Source organism: Chiloscyllium punctatum, chromosome 10 (assembly GCF_047496795.1).
Source record: "Chiloscyllium punctatum isolate Juve2018m chromosome 10, sChiPun1.3, whole genome shotgun sequence".
In the NCBI taxonomy this organism is placed as follows: domain Eukaryota; kingdom Metazoa; phylum Chordata; class Chondrichthyes; order Orectolobiformes; family Hemiscylliidae; genus Chiloscyllium; species Chiloscyllium punctatum.
This window is the reverse complement of record NC_092748.1, coordinates 59169836-59192022: the sequence shown is the minus strand read 5'-3', so window position 1 is coordinate 59192022 and position 22187 is coordinate 59169836. Positions and strand designations below refer to the sequence as shown.

The following is a 22187-nucleotide window of genomic DNA, read 5'->3' as shown; positions in this document are numbered from 1 at the left end:
GTAGAATGAGCCGTAGGTATTAGACAGTGACAAACACAGAAAATGAAAAACTAGATGTGCAGAAAAAATTCAACAAACTCACACTAAATAACAATACAGTCGAAAAGCATGGATGAAAAACTTATCTGACCGACCCTTAACAGACACTGAAAAAGCCGTCTTCATAAAAGGAGTAAATTACAGCTTCCAGGATGCGGACAACAGAAATTTCTTAACAGTATTAGAAAGAACACTGAAAGGCAACAAACTCACAGAAGAAACTTAGCAAACCTTCAGGCAGACAGTTGCACCAATGTTAAGCAGAAAAAGGAAGGAAACACAGTACACAAGAAAGGAAAGCACTAGAAGGACTCATAAAAGATAAAAACATTATCTACCTGCAGAAAAAGAATGCTTGAGAGTCATTTTAAACCGAACAGACTACATTGAGAAAGTGAACTCATTGCTTGCGAATAGTGACACTTACCAACAGGTAGTGACAAACCTGACCCCACAACTAAAGAACCCAACCACAGCCCTACTAAAAAAAAACTTCAGAAATCTGGAGAACTAATCAAGACAGATTTCCAAAAAATGAAACCAGACAGATCTAACACACCACACTTCTACGGACTACTCAAAATTCACAAACTAGGAGCCCCCCTCAGACCCATAGTCTTGCTAACCCAAAAACCAACGTACAGATTAGCCAAGGAACTACACCAAAGACTAAAACGCTTAATAGAAGAACAATGTCACTCCATTCACTCCACCCAAAACTTCCTGAACACCAAAGACAACAAGATAGAAGAGGATGAAATAATGGTCTCCTTTGATGCTCCCTGTTCACATCCACCAACATCAAACTGGCCAAAGAAACACTGACTACACTATGGAAGAACCAAAGTTACACACGAAACACCACCAACTTCATCAGTGAAAACAACATCATCAAGCTAGTGGACCTATGCCTTACCGCCCTCTTCACTTTCAATAACATAGCCTATAGACAAACCAACGGAATACCTACCGGATCTCAGATATCTGGGTTCTTAGGAGAGGCAGTAATGCAGAGACTCGAAAAAACAGCTCTGCCAACCACCTAATCCAAACTGGGAGTCCACTACATGGATGATACCTTTGTCATCGCTAAACAAACAGAATTAGAGGAAACCTTCAAGGCCATCAATAATATCCTTACTGGCATAAAAGAAACAAAAGGAGGAGGAAAACAACAACAAATCACCATTCCTACATGTCACAGTAGAGCGAACAGCCAATGGAGAACTTCAAACCAGCGTCTACAGGAAAACAACACATATGCACTACAGATGCAATCCCACAAACAAAGCTGCATTAGAATATTATTCAACGAGCCACCACACACTGCAGCACCGAGTATCTACAAAGAGCAGAGGAAAATCAGTTTCATAGCGCATTCAAAAAGAACACAGTCTGCCAATTTTTCAGCAACAAATCCAAACAAGCAGACAAAAGGCATCCAGAAATCCTAGCTATTCTCCCCTACATTAAGGGCATCTCAGAAATGACAGCCAGACGACCCAGCCCTCTTGGCATCATGGTAGCCCACAAATCCACCAACAGATTAAAACAGCAGCTAATGAATTTGAAAGATCCTATACAGACTAATACCAAGAATGGTCACAAACACTGGACAAATACATTGGACAAACAGGCAAAAAACTAGCCACCAGGATATGTGATCATCATCTAGACACAAAAAGACATGACCCACTCTCACTAGCGTCCTTATATACAGATGAGGAAGGACATCACTTCGACACGGACAACACATCCATCCAACGGCAAGCCAAACAGAGGCATGCATGAGAATTCCTAGAAGCATGGCATTCCAACCAGAACTCTATCAACACATCAACTTGGATCCTATTTACCAATCTCTGAGAAAAAGAACCGGAAGTGACGTCACCATAGGAAAATTACATTACCACACACTGCAGCACTGAGTAACTACAAAGAGCAGAGGAAAATCACCTATTTAGTGTATTCAAAAAGAATGGGTACATAACCACCCGAAATGACATCACCAACCCAAGGGAACCTAAACACAAATAGATAGCAGGTCATAACACTAGTGCTTCATCTGAGGCTCACAGATGATAATACCTAGTATGGTGATGAAATGTCTGAAAACGAACATTCCAGCTCAGTGAGCAAAATTACATCCAGATCCTCAACCTGAGCTACAAATCTTCTCAAAACTCGCTATTTCAGGTGTGGTTTAAATCGTGCCTTATATAGTTTTAGCAAGACTCTACTACTTTTATACTCCATTCTCTTTGAAATAAAGACCAATATACTATTTGCCTCTCCTGAGGACCCTTATAACATTGTACAGTCTTTCCCCACCTAAATAGTATTTAGTTGTTCTATTCTTTCTGAAGTGTAAAACCTCACATTTTCCACATATTACATCCACCAAATGTTTCTCACTTAACCAGTCTACATCCTGTGCACCTCGGACGCTGCCTGAACTGCTGTGCTCTTCCAGCACCACTAATCCAGAATCTGGTTTCCAGCATCTGCAGTCATTGTTTTTACCTCGTTGATTACATCCTGTGCAGACTATTTATGTCATCCTTACCACTTGCTTTTCCACATATTTTTACATAATTCACATATTTAACAATAGTACATTCATTTTTCTCATCCAAGTCATTACTACATATTGTAAATAATTGTGGTCCATTAAAATTTGTAATGAAAACTGTTACATTTGAATAACCCAATAATGAACAGAATCCAAAAGGTAACAGCACAAATAAAAGATCAAACACAAAATTCTGTTTGTCTATATTGCTCATCTACTCTGTGGGTGAAAAACTTGTATACCTTTTTGCTTTTGCTACATTTTTCTTGACTTTTCACCTCCCCTCTTCACATTTATGCTTCACCCCCTCAATCAAACAACAAAGTTTACAGCACAATAAAGAAAACACAAAAATTTACATATTTCATATAAATGTAAATATAAGATGATTGTCTCTGTACAACTGTTTTGGAATTGTAAATTACTCGAGCAAATGTGATCATTTAGCAATAAAATACGCAAAATACTAAAAAGGTGAAAATACAAACTATTGAACTCCAAATGGAATTTAATTCACATTGAAACTGGTTCTATGTTGAGTGATAAACATAAGCAGATCATGTTAGAATGCTAAAATACAAGAAACTATCTGTAACAAGTGAGAACAAAAATTTGATAAATTACATACGTGAATTACATCTAGTCTAACAAATTAAAAATGAGCAAATAACTCAAGTAAGGAATATGTGCAAGTAGATTACACTTTTTAAAACTTAATAGGAAGTCTCCAGAATAACTTATGTTAATAACGATTACAAAATGCAATCTGTGGGCAACAAAGAACATGTGAACAATCTAAAATTCTTGATTAAAAAAAATCAATACTTGTATTAAAATTTTTCAAGCCATGTCAAGTTAACCATTTTCCTAAAATATCTGCCAAGTTTCAAATAAAACAACTTTAAGAACAACCACATACCTTTAGGTGTGTACATCCCCTGCTGCATGGAACCTCCTGGTTCAAAGACTGGTGCTTTAAAATCAGCTACAGCAGAAAGCATAGTTTCAAAATAGTAGCTACCTGGAATAATCCCACTCTTTGGATTGGGATTTTCAGGAATGTACAAATTTAGTTAAGAAAAATGACTCACAGGAAGAAGTTTCAAGATTATGTTATTAAATTTTAGAAATAAAGCGAACTTCACCTGACGAAGGAGCAGCACTCCCAAAGCTGGTGATTTCAAATAAACCTGTTGGGACTATAACCTGGTGTCATATGACTTTTGACTTTGTCCACCCCAGTCCAACACCAGCAGCTCCACACCACAGCAGAAATAAAATGGATTTTGAACAAGTGAATACAATTTTGAAAATAAGTCCCTCATCATCAGCTTTAATGAATCATTCCAATTATGTATAATTTTAGGCCTATTTCTTCCTTAGTCCCCCAAACAAACTAAAGAGCATTAGCAGAAGCTGTTATTAATGCTGAAAAGCAAATGTTGCATTTGTTGAATCTGACTTTTGGAAACTTGCAAGTCAAATAATTTTTCAGCTAATGGGCAAAGAAAAAATACCTTTACAGTAAAAGATTGCCTGCTTCAAGAAAATCCGCACTATTATGTATCATTTAAAACAAAAATATGCAACTTTTCAAGAATAGTTCTTGATAAAAGTGGCTACAAATTGGCAGAATACAGGCTTGGTTGGATTTTCACACGCAGCAAGATTTTACACTTGTCTAGATTAAGGAAAACAAATACACAAAAACCAAAACAAAATCAAAATAGTAACAAGTGTGTTGTTTACACTGAGAGGACAAAGGAATGTTAGAATGCAGTACGGGAGATGGTTAAAAAGCATGAAACTACCAATACCTATTACCACTTCCTCATCACAGTATTACAGTAAACGAGATAGATCCCGGAGGCTAATCAATTACAGTTTTTTTAAAAAACAATACTCTTAATAACACCCCATGAGGCCTTGGATTACCGCCTCACTGGTGTCTAATTTGACCATTATATATTCTAACATTCACAATGTAATGGAAGACTATGCAAAATTATCAATTTGGATTATCAGTTCACTCCAACACACTTCAAGCACCTCCAAATCTCACAGACTCACTACAAATCACTATGCCTCACTCCTGATTTCAATTCTTTCTCCCTTATTCTAACTCAATCTGAAAAAACCTCAAATCACTCTACTGGCAATATGGTCACTGGCTTTCAATAATTTTCTAAGCCCATCTTCTGATCTTTTTCAGCTGTCATTTCTTCTTCAAAAACAGGATATTTATCCAAGATTATCATTTGCCTTTTTTAGGGCACTAAGTTTTTACTTAAGCTTGGAATTTGCAGTTTATGCAGACAACATATCTAATTTCCAAGAACATTTTTGTGGTTTTCAGTCAACAGCATGAAGGTATGAGTTTTATTTAGCTTTCAAATGTTTCCATAAAGTTTTATAAGGTTATTAACTGAAAAGTCAAAAGGATAAAATTTAAAAGCTTTATTAAGATACTACGTATGGGAGTTTTTGAGACTGAAATGGTAATTGGCACAAGAATCCAATACAACAGGATGATAAACTAAACTAAATGCAGCAACTGCCTGGGGTCAACCATCCAAAGCCTGAGAGCTTGACAGAGGCAGAATTAATTTCCAATTCCTTTTAAAATGCTACAAATCAACAGAAGAGAAAAAGAGGAAGGGGCAGAGTTGCAGCACTAGCTTAATATTTATGGAGAATCAGCACAGATACAATGGGTTACAAAAGCTCCTCCTGTCTGTTACTAATCTATGATTCTGTAGTACACCACAGATGGGTGAATTAGCCTCTTTCAGAACATCTGATCTTCAGGTAATCATTCCATTCTCTTGGCACCCCTACACTTGATGTCCTCGACTGGTTCCTCCCTTTCCTCGTGTGTTTGTCTCTCACGTTCATACTAGAATGATTCCTTCTGACCCAGTTTACATAAACATTTTTCTCTTCAGTGTCTCTCCTGAAATGACTCCACAGAGGCCAATATCCTGTCACCAAGTCACTCTTTATTTACATATGGAGAGTCCTTGATGCTGATCCAGCTGTCAAGAGTGAACAGAACCTCTGACAGTCCTGTTCTGATCTGTCAGCTGTGGGTCCCAGATTTAACCAGATTAACAGCCCCTGTAAGGAAACTCATTGTTGGAGCTTCACTTGGCTGATGGCTTTACAAACACTACACCTTCCAATATCTCTCTGACAGGCTTTGTACTATTGAAGTACATAACTAGAACTGTGAATTTTAAGTTCCTGGACAAGCAGTAAAATGTCAGCCAGCACAGTTATTGCATATACCCTTAAAACTGCACTACAATTTACTAAGATCATGACTGATCTGTTTGCAATTCAAATTCCATATTCCTATCTCACACTAATAATCCTTTATGTTCTTTCCTAAAAGTTCATTTATTTTCATCTTAAAAATACGTATTGACTCCACCTTCACTGCTTACTAAGGCAAAAGAGTTCCAAAGCTTTACAATTCTGAAAGAAAAGATTCTCATCTCTGTGCTGAAAGGGCAATTCTAATTTGAAAACAGTGCCCTCTTGTTCTCGGCTGACCTACGAGAAAGCATCCTTCCCACATCGACTGTGCCAAGGCTACTTACAATCTTATACAATTCTATCAATTCTTCCCTCATTCTTCTAAACTCTACAGAAAATAAGGCCAATTTGTCCAAAGTATTTTCCTAAGTCAATCCACTCCTTCCAGACATCAAACTAATAAACATCCTTTGAACTGCCTCCAATGTATTTACATCCATCCTTAAATAAGGAGACCAAAACTACACACAAGTGGAATTGGCTGTGTTAAAAGACAGACTTAATGTGTTTGGAATCTTGAGTTCAACATACAGGATGGAACAAGTTACAACATTTGGAAGCTCAGAAGGAGAGAAACAATAGATCAATAGGGCTGAAATCTGACATGTGGGAGAAAGTGGTTGGGGATCAATCAGGCTGAGGGTGAAATAAAGTACTTCAACACCATTCAGTACAGAAAGCTTTCCATAGCAGGAGACACACACTCAAATTTATTTATTTGTTGAATTAAGAATATAACTTTGACAGACTTATATAAAAATGGCAACCAAAATATCTCCAGGCTGCAAATTGAGGTTGACATATTAAGAGCCCAGGAATACTGAAAGACCTTTGAACAATAGGGTTGTGGTTGGAGTTTTAATAGCATCTCTGGGGAAAAAAAATTGCTTAATTGTGCAGTAGGTTTTGTTCTGGATGGTGATCATTGACTACTGCCTATCTACATGAATTATTATGACCCCACTGGGGTCGGTACATTGGAAACCAATCTGAGCTATTCCCAGAGTCATCACAAAAGTTCAATATTCTATGAAATATGCGAGGTTCCCCAATTTACCCGAATTTCAGGCCTAGATTGATAGAATGCACAGAACAGGTTTTTGTACCAAACAAGAATCACTACTGATTACAAGTACATAAACTCTAGCTACTGGAAGACAGTTATAAACTGTCAGCATATAATATCCCTCATTAAAACTCCAATCCCCTTTTAAAATCTTGTATATATATATACACACACACACACACACACACACAGACAAACAGACAGGGTAAAATAGGTGATGGACAGAGGGGGAAAACTGGAAAGATAATTCAATAGTCTTTTTTTCCTGGGTTCCATTGTTGAGATGATCCTTATGACTCTTGATGGTCAACATGTTGCTTCACTTGTCTTTCTCGCATACTCCCACTGGTTGGTAAGAGATACAAGGTGGGCGGCACGGTGGCACAGTGGTTAGCACTGCTGCCTCACAGCGCCAGAGACCCGGGTTCATTTCCTGCCTCAGGCGACTCTCTGTGTGGAGTTTGCACATTCTCCCCGTGTCTGCGTGGGTTTCCTCCGGGTGCTCCGGTTTCCTCCCACATTCCAAAAGATGTGCAGGTCAGGTGAATTGGCCATGCTAAATTGCCCGTCGTGTTAGGTAAGGGGTAGATGTCGGGGTGTGGGTGGGTTGCGCTTCGGCGGGGCGGTGTGGACTTGTTGGGCCGAAGGGCCTGTTTCCACACTGTAAGTAATCTAAGTAATCTAATCTAATCTAAAAGGTTACCGGTTCACTCATTTAAAAAATCTGACTCATATGTTAAAAGTCACAGCATCCAACAATTGACGAAAGAACGATGCATTGGTTTTATTCAGGTTTACAGTAGGTTTTGATTACAGAGGCAAAAAGATCTCTGTCATTGAGAACAGGTCACTAGTTCAGAGACAATCAACTTCTCATTGCCAGGAAAAGCTGCATTTTCTTGGTTCTAACTCATCTGCAACTCTAACTTCAATTACTACTTGTTTACTTAATGACAGCCATAGCTGTCAGGTTACGTGCTTTCACAGCATACAACCACCCTTTCAAAAACTGATTTTAAAACAGCTCTTTCGCATTTCAGTCACCAGTTGTTTAAAAACACAAAATACAAGACACAACCCTAACCGAATGAAAATAATTTTTGATGGAAACGAACTTAGTCAAAACCAACACAAATAACTCAATGAATGAGTTCAAATAACAAACTTCTATGGCTTTATATGATTGTTCAATTAAAGAAATTGTTAGTTCTGATAAAGATTCATCGACTTGGAACATTAACTACTCCTCTCAACAGATGTTGCCTGATCTGCTGAGTATTTCCAGTATCAGCAGAATTTCATTTTTAAATGAATGTTTAGGGTAGATTAAAACATTTGTATGCGACAGTCAGCATCAAACTTGAGAATTAAATTGGAAGTTGACTGACCACCAGAAATAGTTTATCTGAAGAACAGTACAGCACAAGCCCTTTGGCCCACGAAGCCCGCACTAACACATGATGTCTTTTCAAACTGAACAGCTTTTACCTCACATTCTTCCATTACCTGCCTATGCATACATCTGTCAAGACACCTCTTAACTGCTGCTATTGTATCGGCCTCCATCACCTGTCTGGTAGTGAATTCCAGACACTTACCACTCTCTTGTTTAAAAAAAAACTGGCCTCTCACATCTCCTTAAAACTTATCACCTTTTATTTTTAACCTATATCCCCTAGTATTTGCACAAGATTTTCCACATGAAGAATTACTCACTAACATTGAACAAAGTTAGCAACAGATAACCTCAAAATTAGAATGCATTTTCAATCGTCAATCTATCCAGTATAGTAGCAGCTTGATGCGAATATTTGATCTTTAAAAAATAAAATTAGAACATACAAAGAAAACTATACACTAGAAAACAGGAATCAGAAGTATTGGAAACTAATTTCTACAAGATTAGAACCAATTTTTACACTTGCTAACAAATTAAGCAACAAACCAATTTGAATGTGACGGTTTAAAAAGGATATCAAGTCTAACAATGTGCTGTGTGTTCTGTCACTCATGCAGAGCTGTGCTACCATTTCTGCTCTCAAGATTTCATCATCTGTCATGCCTGAAATAAAAGTGAATGAAGCATTAATGCAGTGAATAAACCAGTACACAAAGACATATATAAACTGTTATGAAACTGCCTTGTATAACAGTATAATTCACAAAATCAAATTATCTAATTTAACAAACATATAATGTTTAATACAATAAACTTATTACAATTTAGAGAAATAAGACCATAAGACATAGGAGTGGAAGAAAGACCATTCGGCTCATCGAGTCCACTCCGCCATTTAATCATGGCTGATGGGCATTTCAATTCCACTTACCGCTCTCTCCCCATATCTCTTAATTCCTTGCGAGATCAAGAATTTGTCAATTTCTGCCTTGAAGACATTTAACTTCCCCGGCCTCCACTGCACTCTGCGGCAATGAATTCCACAAGCCCACCACTTTCTGGCTGAAGAAATGTCTCCTCATTTTTGTTTTAAATTGACCCCCCCCCTCTAATTTTAAGGCTGTGCCATTGGGTTCTAGTCTCCCTGCCTAACACTAACAACTTCCCAGCATCCACTCTTTCTGAGAGAAAGTTAGGACTGCAGATGCTGGAGATCAGAGCTGAAAATGTGTTGCTGGAAAAGCGCAGGTCAGGCAGCATCCAAGGAGCAGGAGAATCGACGTTTCGGGCATGAGCCTTTCTTCAAGAATGAGCCCTGAAGAAGAGCTCATGCCTGAAATGCCGATTCTCCTGCTCCTTGGATGCTGCCTGACCTGCTGCGCTTTTCCAGCAACACATTTTCAGCTCCACCCTTTCTGAGCCATACATTATCTTGTAAGTTTCTATTAGATCACCCCTCAACCTTCTAAACTCTAATGAATACAATCACAGGATACTGAGCCGCTCATTATATGTTAGGCTTACTATTCCAGGGATTATCCTTGTGAATCCCCGCAAGTCCTTCCTGAGGTGTGGGGCCCAAAACTGGACACAGTATTCGAAATGGAGCCTAACTAGATCTTTATAAAGTCTCAGAAGCACATCGCTGCTTTTATATTCCAAACCTCTTGAGATAAATGACAACATTACATTCGCCTTCTTAACCACTCAATCTGCAAGTTAACCTTTAGAGAGTCCTGGACTAGCACTCCTAGATCCCTTTGTACTTTGGTTTTATCAATTTTCTCACTATTTAGAAAATAGTCCATGCCTGTATTCTTTTTTCCAAAGTGCAAGAACTCACATTTGTTCACTTTGAATTTCATCAGCCATTCTCCTAATCTGTCTAAGTCTTTCTTCAGCCTCCCCACCTCCTCAGTACTACTTGCTTGCCCACTTAACTTCGTATCATTGGCGAACAGTGCCAGAATGCCCCCTGCCCCTCAATCCAGATCATTATATACAGTGAACAGCTGCGGCCCCAATACTGAACCCTGCGGGACACCACTTGTCACTGGCTGCCATTCCGAAAAAGAATCTTTTATCCCAACTTTCTGCTTTCTGTCAGACAGCCAATCCTAAATCCATACCAGTAGCTCACCTTACACAGATTTGGCATTTGCAGAAAGAAACAAACAAAGATGATTTTATATTTCCTACCCTTGACAAGATTTTAAAAGGTTCAGATTCTTGAATATTTCATCAGACTATCTAGATGGGCTTCTAAATTCCATCAATTGTGTTTTATCTTGGGACTTTACAAATCTTCTGCTCAGAGTGATGACCAACAAGACCAGTTAGTAAAAAATACAGTTTACCAAAAATAAATTACACATCTGGGGTACAGTTAATCTACAATTTAGTTTTTCTTATGGATATTCCCTTTGTGTTCTTTCCCAGTTGTTTCTTTTCTGATTGCATCAGGAATTTGGGTTCTTTATACCCTCTCATTGATTCAGATCACATTGGAATAAGGCCAAGACCAGAATACTGCTGCTTCATTTTCATAAAATCTTGTCATCTCCTTACTACAACTAATTCTTGGAAGAGCGATAAAATATCTCATGAGCATCCTCTCCAAAAGCAGGCACAGCCATACTTCCTTCCCCTGCTCCAGAAATCATGCCCTTCACAAATGGGGAGAGGTCAGGCATCCATAAACTTTCTATGATACAATTAGCATAATCTGTTCTTAAGGTTTCGGCCTGCAACCCTCCTCCACACAGTCAGTATTATTCCAGAAGTAATCAATGTATGTGATATCTCAGCACAATCCAAGGAATAAAAATAACTATCTTTTTCCTAAAATCATTTTTTTGTGGCTAGATCTCAATCTTGCGAGGATCCTGCCATTTCTTCATCTTTCTAACACCCAGCGGTAAAAACAATCCTTTACAATAGTGTCTCAGATCAAAAAGCTCTCCCACAGTATCAACTGTTTCATTCTATCCTTCTTACAATACCCAAGGGACAAGATCTGGATTATCAACTAATGACAAATCACCAGCACTGGATGAAAGATACCCCAAGTTGTTAAAAGAAGCAAGACAGGAGCATTATTTTCAATCCTTACTGGTTACAGGCATGATATCAGATAATTGAAGGACTGCTAATCTGGGTAAGAGCCTCTGTGTATATGTGCGTGTGTGTATGTATCTGGGTAAGAGTCTCTGTGTAGATGGTGAGTATAGAATAGATTGAATAATCTCAGATCCATTAGTCAAATGCCCATAACAGGCAAATTATTAAAAGTAATTCTGAGAAATGAGATAAATTGTCAATTAAAAAGATATGGATTAGTTAAGAATAGAAAGGAATGTTGTGGTTCTGTTCGCCGAGCTGTGAGTTTGTGTTGCAGACGTTTCATTCCCTGTCTAGGTGACATCCTCAGTCCTTGGGAGCCTCCTGTGAAGTGCTTCTGTGATCTTTCCTCCGGCATTTATAGTGATTTGTATCTGCCGCTTCCGGTTGTCAGTTCCAGCTGTCCGCTGCAGTGGTCGGTATATTGGGTCCAGGTCGATGTGCTTATTGATTGAATCTGTGGATGAGTGCCATGCCTCTAGGAATTCCCTGGCTGTTCTCTGCTCGGCTTGTCCTATAATAGTAGTGTGTTCCCAGTCGAACTCATGTTGCTTGTCATCTCAGGTGTGTGGCTACTAAGGATAGCTGGTTGTGTCGTTTCATGGCTCGTTGGGGTTCATGGATGCGGATCATTATCTGTCTTCCTGTTTGTCCTATGTAGTGTTTTGTGCAATCCTTGCATGGGATTTTGTACACTACATTGGTTTTGCTCATGCTGGGTATCGGGTCCTTCGTCCTAGTGAGTTGTTGCCTGAGAGTGGCTGTTGTCTTGTGTGCTGTTATGAGTCCTAGTGGTCACAGTAGTCTGGCTGTCAGTTCAGAAATGTTTTTGATGTATGGTAGTCTTTTGGGTTGGGGCATGTCCTCATTCCGTTGTCTTTCCCTTAGGCATCTGTTGATGAAATTGCGAGGGTATCCGTTTTTGGCGAATACATTGTATAGGTGTTCTTCTTTCTCTTTTTGCAGTTCTGGTGTACTGCAGTGTGTTGTTGTTTTTTTGAACAGTGTCTTAATGCAACTTCTTTTGTGTGTGTGTTGGGGTGGTTGCTTTCATAGTTTAGGACTTGGTCTGTGTGTGTGGCTTTCCTGTATACCTTTGTGGTGAATTCTCCGTTCGATGTTCTTTGTACCATCACATCTAGGAATGGGAGTTGGTTGTCCTTTTCTTCCTCTCCAGTGAATCAGATTCCTGAGAGTGTGGCGTTGATGATCCGGTGTGTGTTCTCTATTTCTGTGTTTTTAATGATTACAAAGGTGTCATCTACATATCTGACCCAGAGTTTGGGTTGAATTTGCGGTAAGATGGTTCGTTCTAACCTTTGCATTACCACTTCTGCTAAGAGTCCAGAAATGGGTGAGCCCATGGGTGTGCCGTTAATTTGTTCATATATTTGGTTGTTAAATGTGAAGTGTGTTGTGAAGCACAGGTCCAGTAGTTTGAGTATGCAGTCTTTATTGATAGGTTCCCCATCTTGTTGTCTATTCTGTATGTCCAGCAGGTTGGCTATTGTTTCTCTGGCTAGGGTTTTGTCGATAGAGGTGAATAGTGCCGTTACATCGAATGAGACCATAGTTTCTTCCTTGTCTATGTGTATATTTCTGATGATGTCCAAGAATTCCTGTGTTGACTGTATAGAGAGTCTGGATCCGCTGATCAGGTGTTTCAGTCTCTGCTGTAATTCTTTTTGCCAAGTTGTGTGATGGTGTCCCTGATAGTGATACTATGGGTCTGAGTGGGATGTCTGGTTTGTGCACTTTAGGTAGTCCATAGAATCTGGGGGTGTTGTTGCTTTCAGGTTTCAGATACAAATCACTATAAATACCGGAGGAAAGATCACAGAAGCGCTTCACAGGAGGCTCCCAAGCACTGAGGATGTCACCTAGACAGGGGACAAAATGTCTGCAACAAACTCCCAGCTCGGTGAACAGAATCACAACAACAAGCACCCGAGCTACAAATCTTCTCCCAAACTTTGAATAGGAAGGAATATTGGTACAGGCAAAAATCATTCAGCCCATCAAGACAATCAAGATCATGATTGATCAAACACTTCTGAAAATCAAAATCAACACGGATAATCACAGTAACACAATTGTTCCATGGGACACAGAAGAGGCCAGTTCCTAAATTGGTTCCAATATCTACTGCCATTCTTATGTTTTTTCCCCACATTCCTGCACACTATTTCTCTCCAAAGAATCATCCAATGCCCTTTTGAATGCCTCAACTGAACCTGCCTCCACCACATTTCCTGGCAATGCATTCCATACACTAACTGCTCACTGTGTAAAACAGTTTTATTTTCTCTCATCACTTTTGTTTGCATATCACATTCAATCTATGCCCTCCCACTTTTTTCTTTTACAAGCAGGAACAGTTTCTCCCTGTCTTCTCTATCTGTCCCGCTCATGATTTTGAAAACCTCTAAGTAATCTCCTCTCAGCCATCTTCTCTACAAGAAGAACAGTCCCAACTTCTTCAATCTATCCTCATAACTGTAGATTTTCATTCCCAGAAACATTCTTGTAGATCATTTCTCTCTAATGCATTCACATCTTCCCTATAATGTGGCCCACAACTGTACACAATACTCCCGTTGAGGTTGGAGGTCTTGTTCAAATTCAACATCACCTCCTTATTCTTGTACTCTATGCCCCTGTTAATAAAGTCAAGAGCACTGTTTGTTTAATTAACTGTTCTCACTACCTGATCTTCCACCTTCAAATGATCTGCATACTTATACACCCAGGTCTCTCTGCTCTTGCAGCCTCTTTAGAATGGCATCCATATTTTATATTATCTTTCAATGTTCTTCATCGTTTCACAATTCTCTGCTTTGCACCTCATCTGCTACCTAACTGCTCACTCAGCCAAGTTGTTAATGTCTTTTTGGAGCTCCACACTGTCAGCCTCACAGTTTACAATACTTCCTAGTTTAGTGTCTTCTGCAAATTTGGAAATTGTACCCTGCAGACCAAGATCCAGATAACTAATATATATCAGGAAAAGCAAAGGTTCCATGCACTACATACTTTCCTATAATCATAAATATATCCATTAATCATTACTCTGTTTCCTATCACTCGATTGGATTATTTGTCAAGTCTCTCACCTTTTAGAATGACCAAGCTTGGCACCCTCAACCAGGACCTTGGGTTCATGTCACACGACAGATGACCCCACTGCACTACACACACTCTCAAATACATACACACACACACACACACACACACACACACACACACTCACAAAGACCCTCTCTCATATACAAGCTCTTTCTCATATGCTGACACATACACACCCACAAATGCACCCTCTCACAGATTTATACCCTTTTACACTCACACACATTTTCACACACACTCCCACATGCATACACACAGGTTTGAGATCAATTTGTACTTGCAGAATTACATCTTATTTTGCTGAAAAACTGCATGAATCCATGTAAGATTCTGTGAATCTGATTTTTAGAGCTGGAATCTGTCTGAACATTGGGGCATAAACAGCATCACAAATAGCACCTCACACCTTCAATGCATTATCTGAGCTGACTTGGCATCTATTGTTAAAGTTCACTTGAGAATATAACTTTAAAAAAAGGTTCTGGGATTTACATATGAAAGAACTGAAACCGACATGGTAATTCTAAAAGATAAGAGACTTAACAAACAATCCAGGTCTTTTTTGACATATACTTTCAGTTGCATCACACTGCAAATGTTTGCTAGAAATTCTGTGTCTTACGATCTTACACTCCACAACCACCTAATGAAAGAGCAGTGCTTCGAAAACAAGCGTTTCCAAATAAACCTGCTGGACTATAACCTGGTGTTGTGAGATTTTTAACAATATTTCCAGTGGCGATTCCGCATGGCATAGAAGGTTCCCTGCTTTTTGTAAACAAGGATTAGCGATTTAGATATAAATACAAAGGGCATGATCGAGAAGTTAATTGATCACATAGTTGATCTTGAAGAGAGTAGATGCAGATTACAGGAACATTTTAGTAGATTGGTCACCGAGGCAAAAAAGTGGCAAATGGAATTCAACCCAGATAAGTGTGAGATGATGTATTTGGAGAGGTCAAATAAAGAGTGAAGAATAAATGGGAGATTGAAATGGACAGCTATAAACTAAATGGAGACCTTGGAGAGAATATTTCCATATCCCTGAAGGCTAGCAGTTCAGGTTGATAAGGTATTTAAGAAGACAATTGGAATCTTTTCCTTTACTAGCCAAGGTATGAAATGGAAGACGAGGCGGCTATGCTGGGACTGTTTAAATCACTTCTTAGGCTACAACTTCAGTAATGTGTGCAGTTCTGGTCATCTCATTACAGAAAGGATGCAATTGCAATGGAGAGGGTGCAGAGGAGATTCAGGAGTATGTTGCCAGGACTGAAAAAATGCTGCTACGAGAAAAGCCGAGATTGTCCAGGGGATTGCTCAAACTGGAGCAGAGATGGGTAGAAAAGTGTGGCTCTGGAAATGCCCAGCAGGACAGGCAGCATCTGAGAAGTTGGAGAGTCAACATTTTGGGAATATGCCCATCCAGCACCCCACCTTTTGACTCTGACTCTCCAGCATCTGCATTCCTCACTTGCTCCTTGTACAGAGAAGGTTGAGTAGAGATTTGATTGAAGTGTACAGAATTGTGAGGGGTCTGGATAAAGTGGATGTGAAGGATCTCTTTACCTTAACAGAAAGTTCAGTGCCTAGAGGACATAGTCATAGAGTCATACAGCACAAAAACTGACACTTAGGTCCAACCAGTCCATGCCAAACATAACCCCAAACTAAAAACTAGTCCCACCTGCCTGCTCTTGGCCCATATCCCTCAAAACCTTTCATATACTTATTCAAATATCATTTAAATGTTGTAATTGTACCCCATATCCACACCTTCCTCAGAAAGTTCATTCCACTTGCGAACCACCCTGTGTAAAAAATTTGCCCCCCCATTTCTTTTTTAAATCTCTCTCCTCTCACCTTAAAAATATGCCCCTTACTCTTGAAATTCCCCATCCTAGGGAAAGGACAATTACCATTAACTCTATCTAAAGCCATTATTATTTAATAAGCTTCCATAAGGTTACTTCTCAACCTCCTATGCTCCAGTAAAAAAGTTCCAGCCTATCCAGTCTTTCTTTATAACTCAAACCTTCCATACCCGGCAAGATCCTTGTAAATCTCTTTTGAACCTTCTCCAGTTTAAAAATATCCTTCCGATAACTGGGCGACCAGAACTGGTAAATTTAGTAATTGGTATAAAGATTAGAAGAAAGATGAGGAAACACATTTTCATCCAGAGGGTAGAAGTCTGGAAGTCTGCCTGAAAGTTAGGGAGTAAAGACAGAAACGCTCGACTCTCTTAAAAGATGTCTGGAAATTTACCACATAATATGCAGAGCCCTGAACTAAATACTGCAAAGTGGAATTAGAGTGGGTGGTTCACTTTTCAGTTGGTGCAGATATGATGGGCCAAGTGGTCCTTTTCTATGCCTTCAGCATTCCATACCTATCGGCAATTAGTTGAGGGGATTATTATATTTAATTTATATTTATATTTAATAAATCATTGCCCCAACCCTGCAAATAATAGGGAAGACAGAATTGGGAGCTATCTTGTTCATACTTGCCATTTTAAAAAATTCATTCACAGGATGATAGTGTCACTGGCTGGTCATCATTTATTATCCACCCTAATTGCCCAGAGGTCAGTTAAGAGTCAACCATATTACTTTGGTTCTGGAATCACACAAAGGCCATACCAGGTAAGGATGGCAGCTTCCTTCCCTAAAGGGACAAATGGGTTTTTCCTGACAATCGGCAATAGATTCATGATCATCACGAGACTCTTAATCCCAAATTTTTATTGCATTCAATTCCCAATATCTGCCATAATGGAATTTTAACCTGGATTCCCAGAACATTACCTGGGTCTCTGGATTAATAGGAAAGCAATAATAACACCATTGCCTCCCCCCTTTAAGAGGTGGGTTGTCAGCTTTGCTGGCGCCCTCTCATGAACAGAAGGAAGACCGAGTCACTGATTTGAGCCTTTAAAAACTTACAAGCGGGGGGATCCAAGATGGCGGCAACCCAGCAAGTTTGAGTCGATAATGCTCCTCCCAAGACTTGGGCAAAGTGGTGCACCAAATCATTCAAAATAGTTTTACTTAATGTAATTGGTTGCTTAGTACTGAATTTAAACAATTTAATCTCCAGTAAAAATGACTAAAGGGAAGGGAGCCTGCAGTTCTCAGCAGGCAGGAACCCCTCCCCCACCCTCTCCAGCTGCAGCAGAGGCATCCGCAGCCACCCCGGGGGACTTACCTATGGTGGCGCGGAAATAATCTCTAAACTTGATGCGAAGATCAATGCCTTCATTGAAGAGTCCAGGAGCCAATGGGACTCACTCTTGGTCGCGCTACAAAAGCACGACCAGGACATCAAGGAAATTGAGCACCGAGTCGGAGGGGCAGAGCTAAAGGCCGCAACCTCCGAGACTACAGCAGAATCAGCCGTGGATCGGGTCCGGACTCTCGAACAGAGAGTCCGGATCTTAGAGAATCACACTGACGACCTTGAGAATTGAGTGGCTTCCATAGCTTTTAAATCTGGAGGCTGGATCAGGCCAGGTAAGGGTGGAATGGGCTGACCGGGTTGCAATACATGGGCCCGGCTCAAACCAGCACCCCCGCCCGGTCTTGTTCCAGCTGCAGAGCTATAAGGAGAGGCAGTTGCTCTTAGAAGCTTCCAGAAATCTTGGGAAAGATCCCCAAACAATGATTTATAAAGGATCCAAGATTATGTTATTCCAGGACTTTTCCCCAGCTCTGGTCTGAAAGAGGAAGGCATTTGATGAAGCGAAGTGTTTAAGGGACTTAAATAGTCAGTACTCCTTGCGCTACCCAGCCACGCTACGCTTTAACCATGAAGGGTCAGTGTATAACTTCGGATCGCCGGAAAAGGCCAAGGAAATTTTGGACTCTCTTAGATAAATTGTAAGAGTTAATTAATGTTGTTTTGCCCTCCCCCCACTTCGGTTTACACCCCCCTTTTTTTATACTTACTGTTTAATATTATCTTCGGGGGGTGGGGAGAGGGATTTATTTATTTGTTCTCTACTTAGTGATTTTCTCCTTTTTTTATATATATATCCGGGGGGGGGGGTCTAGTTAATGTTGGTGGGGGGGAAGGTGGTTACCTTATTCTGTTTTATTTCTGTCTTTAGGGGTGAGGTTGTTTTCCCCTGTTATTTTGTATTATTGTACTTAATTATTACTTGTTGAAGCTGTAATTTTATAGTTATATATGTTTATACATGGTATTAACATTACCAAATATATCCAGGTGTTGGTGTGGGGGGGGGGTAGGGTGCTCACTGTTAACTCTAGCTCTGTAGTATATTTGAATTTTCTTCATCCTATCGAGGAGCGCCTGGGTCATGGGTGGGGCACTGGTTGGGAGAGGATATGATGGACTGTTGGAAAGGAAGTGATACCCCCTGGGAAACAAGGGGGAAAATCTCCAATTAATTACGTTTTATATTTTTTTTTATTTAGAAATAGTTTCTTATTATATCGATGTGAGTGTATTAAAGAGCCTTTATTTTTGTAAATTTTATATGCTCTATGCTCAAGATGTTCTGGATAGGGTTTCCCCTCCCGAGGGGTCTTGGACTTGCCCGGACGATTATGGTTGATCAGTCAGTTAAGTGGTGCACCTGGAATGTCAAGGGGAGTAATTCACCAGTCAAATGGAAGAAAATATTATCAAACCTCAAGAAAGAAAGGGTCGATACAGCTCTCCTACAGGAGACACACTTATTGGATAAAGAACGCTTGAAATTACAACATTTTGATCAGACATTTTTTTCTTTCAGCTCAAAAAGCAGGGGTGTTGTTATTCTTATTTGGAAGAATTTCCCTTTCAAAATCCTAAATCAGATAAAAGACGAATCTGGATGATATATTCTGATTAAAGCCCTTATAAATGGAGAGGAAGATGGGACCTTAAATTTGTATTGCCCCCCCCAGCACATCCTTTTAAATTTATAACGAAAGCCTTCTCAAAATTGATGGCTCTCTGTGCTCGTCATACAATTATAGGGGGAGATTTTAATTGTATTATGGATCCGGAAATAGATAGGATTCCCAAGAGTACTGCAGGTGTATCTCCCAGATCTAGACAATTGGTGGATTTGAACAAAGAATTAGGACTAGTAGATGTATAGAGATGCCTTCATCCACAGGGCAAAGATTTTTTTTACTCCAATCCACATAAATGTCATACCAGAATCGATATGTTTTTTACCCCCTCGTTTTTTTTAAATTGCATATCATCCTGTAAATAGGCAGTATAGCAATTTCTGATCACGCTGCTGTATATATGGAAATCAAGGCGAGGAACAATGAGACATCCCCCCGGCATTGGCGTTTGGACCCCTTTCTGATGAAAGATAGTACATTTGTAAAGTACTTCTCTCAAGAATTTAAAACTTTTTTAGAAATTTATTCAGATGCGGCTAGCAACCATCAATGATGTGGGAGACTATCAAAGCTTACGCGTGAGGTTTGATCATCTCACACTCAGCGACCCAGAAAAAATTAAAGGGAGAACAACAGCGTCTGCTCGAAGCTTGTTTAAAAGTGGCTGAAAGAGCATATGCTGACAGACCTTCTATTATCAAATTACAAAGGATTACAGCCCTTAGGACAGCTCTAAACACCACGCTTACTCTAACGGCTAAGAGGGAAATATTATTTGCAAAACAAAGGTTATATGAATTTGGCAATAAACCTGGTAGATACTTAACATTTCTCGCAAAGAAAAAGAAGGCCCCTCAAACGGGTATTCTGACTCATGATCATAAAAGGATTGACGTAATCTTTAGAAATTTTTATTCTGATTTATATAAATCGCAGGATTGTGAAGACAGGACTAGGAGGATGCAGTCATTTTTTAAAAACCTAACCTTTCCGGACCTAACTCCGGAACAGGTATCGGTCTTGAATGTTCCCCTAACAATCCAAGAAATACTTGATGCAATCAGGCAACTTCAGAGCGGTAAGACACCTGGCCCAGATGGCTTACAAGCTGAATTCTTTAAAGAATTTACAGGAATATTGGCTGGTCCACTTATGGATATGTATAACTATTCATACAGTCATGGTTGTCTCCCGCCTTTGCTGAAGAGGCAAATATCTCTCTTATCCTCCAAAAAGGAAAGGACCCAGAAGATTGCGCATCATACAGACCAATGCCCTTGCTAAATGTAGATTTTAAAATCCTCTTTAAAATGTTAGCATTGAGGCTAGAAAGGGTATTGCCACATGTTATAAAGGAGCATCAGACGGGGTTTATTAAGGGCCGTAGATTATGCAATAATGTTAGAAGGGTTTTGAATGTGATTCAAGCCTGCCATCAGGGAAAGATACCAGGAGTAGTAGTCTCATTAGACGCAGAAAAGGCATTTGATAGGGTTGAATGGTCATATTTGTTTTACACATTGGAAAGGTTTGGCGTTGGAAAGGTGTTTGCCAAATGGGTCTCAACATTGTATAGTGATCCCAAAGCAGTTGTGGTTACCAATGGATTAGGTTTGGATAGCTTCAGTGTGGGTAGGGCTGCTGTCAGGGATGTCCTCTCTCGCCATTGTTATTTACGCTAATAATTGAGCCACTAGCAGAAGCTATACGGGCTGACCCTAATATAATGGCCCCAAGGATTGGTACAGGTAAACATAAAATTACCCTTTATGCAGATGATGTTCTTCTATTTCTCAGTAATCCTTTGATGTCCGTGCCTCACTTAATCCAAGTTATTAATACATTTAGTGTATTTTCAGGCTATAAAATTAATTTCTCAAAATCGGAGGCTAAGCCAATGGGTGGCCTTGCTCGTATATCCTACTTATTAGATGCATCCCACTTTCCTTTCGGTGGTCCCTGGAGAGTTTCTTATGTTTAGGCATTTTTATTACCTCAGTATTTGGTCAGTTTTTCAAGGCTAACTTTGTGCATTTACTGGAAAGGATAAGGCAGGACCTCCAGCAATGGGGAGACCCTCCAATTTCCAGGCTAGGTAGAATAGCACTAATTAAAATGAATGCCCTGCCCCATCTCCTATACCCCATGAGAATGCTTCCGGTGATGCTGCCGAGGCTGGCACTACCTAAATTATATGGCTGGTTGGGTTCCTTTATCTGGAACCATAGACGGCCCCTCATTAAGCGGAAGAAGCTACAGCTTCCACAGGCAAGGGGAGAATTGGATTTCCCAGATTTTAGGAAATATCAGTTAAGTTCCCTATTAAGTTACATAGCCGATTGGGTCTTGTCTGACCCACAATCAATCAATCTGGCTGGACATCGAAGCTTCTCAAGTAAAATGCCCACTTATTAACCTTTTATTTTCAGACAAGAGGAAAATCATTACGGATCAATGTAAAAACCCTATAATACTAAATATAATTAAAGCTTGGAATATAATGCGGCAAAATGAGGGCAACTCACATAAAACATCCCCCTATGCACCAAAAGTGGGAGCATGGGGTTTTCAACCGGGGTTTACAGATTTCAAACTCTGGAGATCCAGGGGTATCTCATGTTTAGGGGATCTGTTTAAAGGGGTCCTGATGTCTTTTGAACAGCCACGTCAGAAATT

At 39.7% G+C, this 22187-nt stretch overlaps 1 protein-coding gene across 4 annotated transcripts in view; it reads right to left on the bottom strand.

Moving 5' to 3' along the window:
* Positions 1-22187, bottom strand: part of ubr3 (ubiquitin protein ligase E3 component n-recognin 3) — a 356926-nt gene that overhangs the window by 210713 nt on the left and 124026 nt on the right. For all 4 annotated transcript variants that reach the window (XR_011961687.1, XM_072579281.1, XM_072579282.1 and 1 more), the window contains exons 17-18: positions 8972-9057; positions 3531-3672 (exon numbers count right to left, since the gene is read on the bottom strand). Coding sequence is in view for 3 of the 4 variants with exons in the window: in XM_072579281.1 (XP_072435382.1) it covers positions 3531-3672; positions 8972-9057 (228 nt within the window). In the remaining variant the exon portion in view is untranslated. The remainder of the gene's footprint in view (positions 1-3530; positions 3673-8971; positions 9058-22187) is intronic.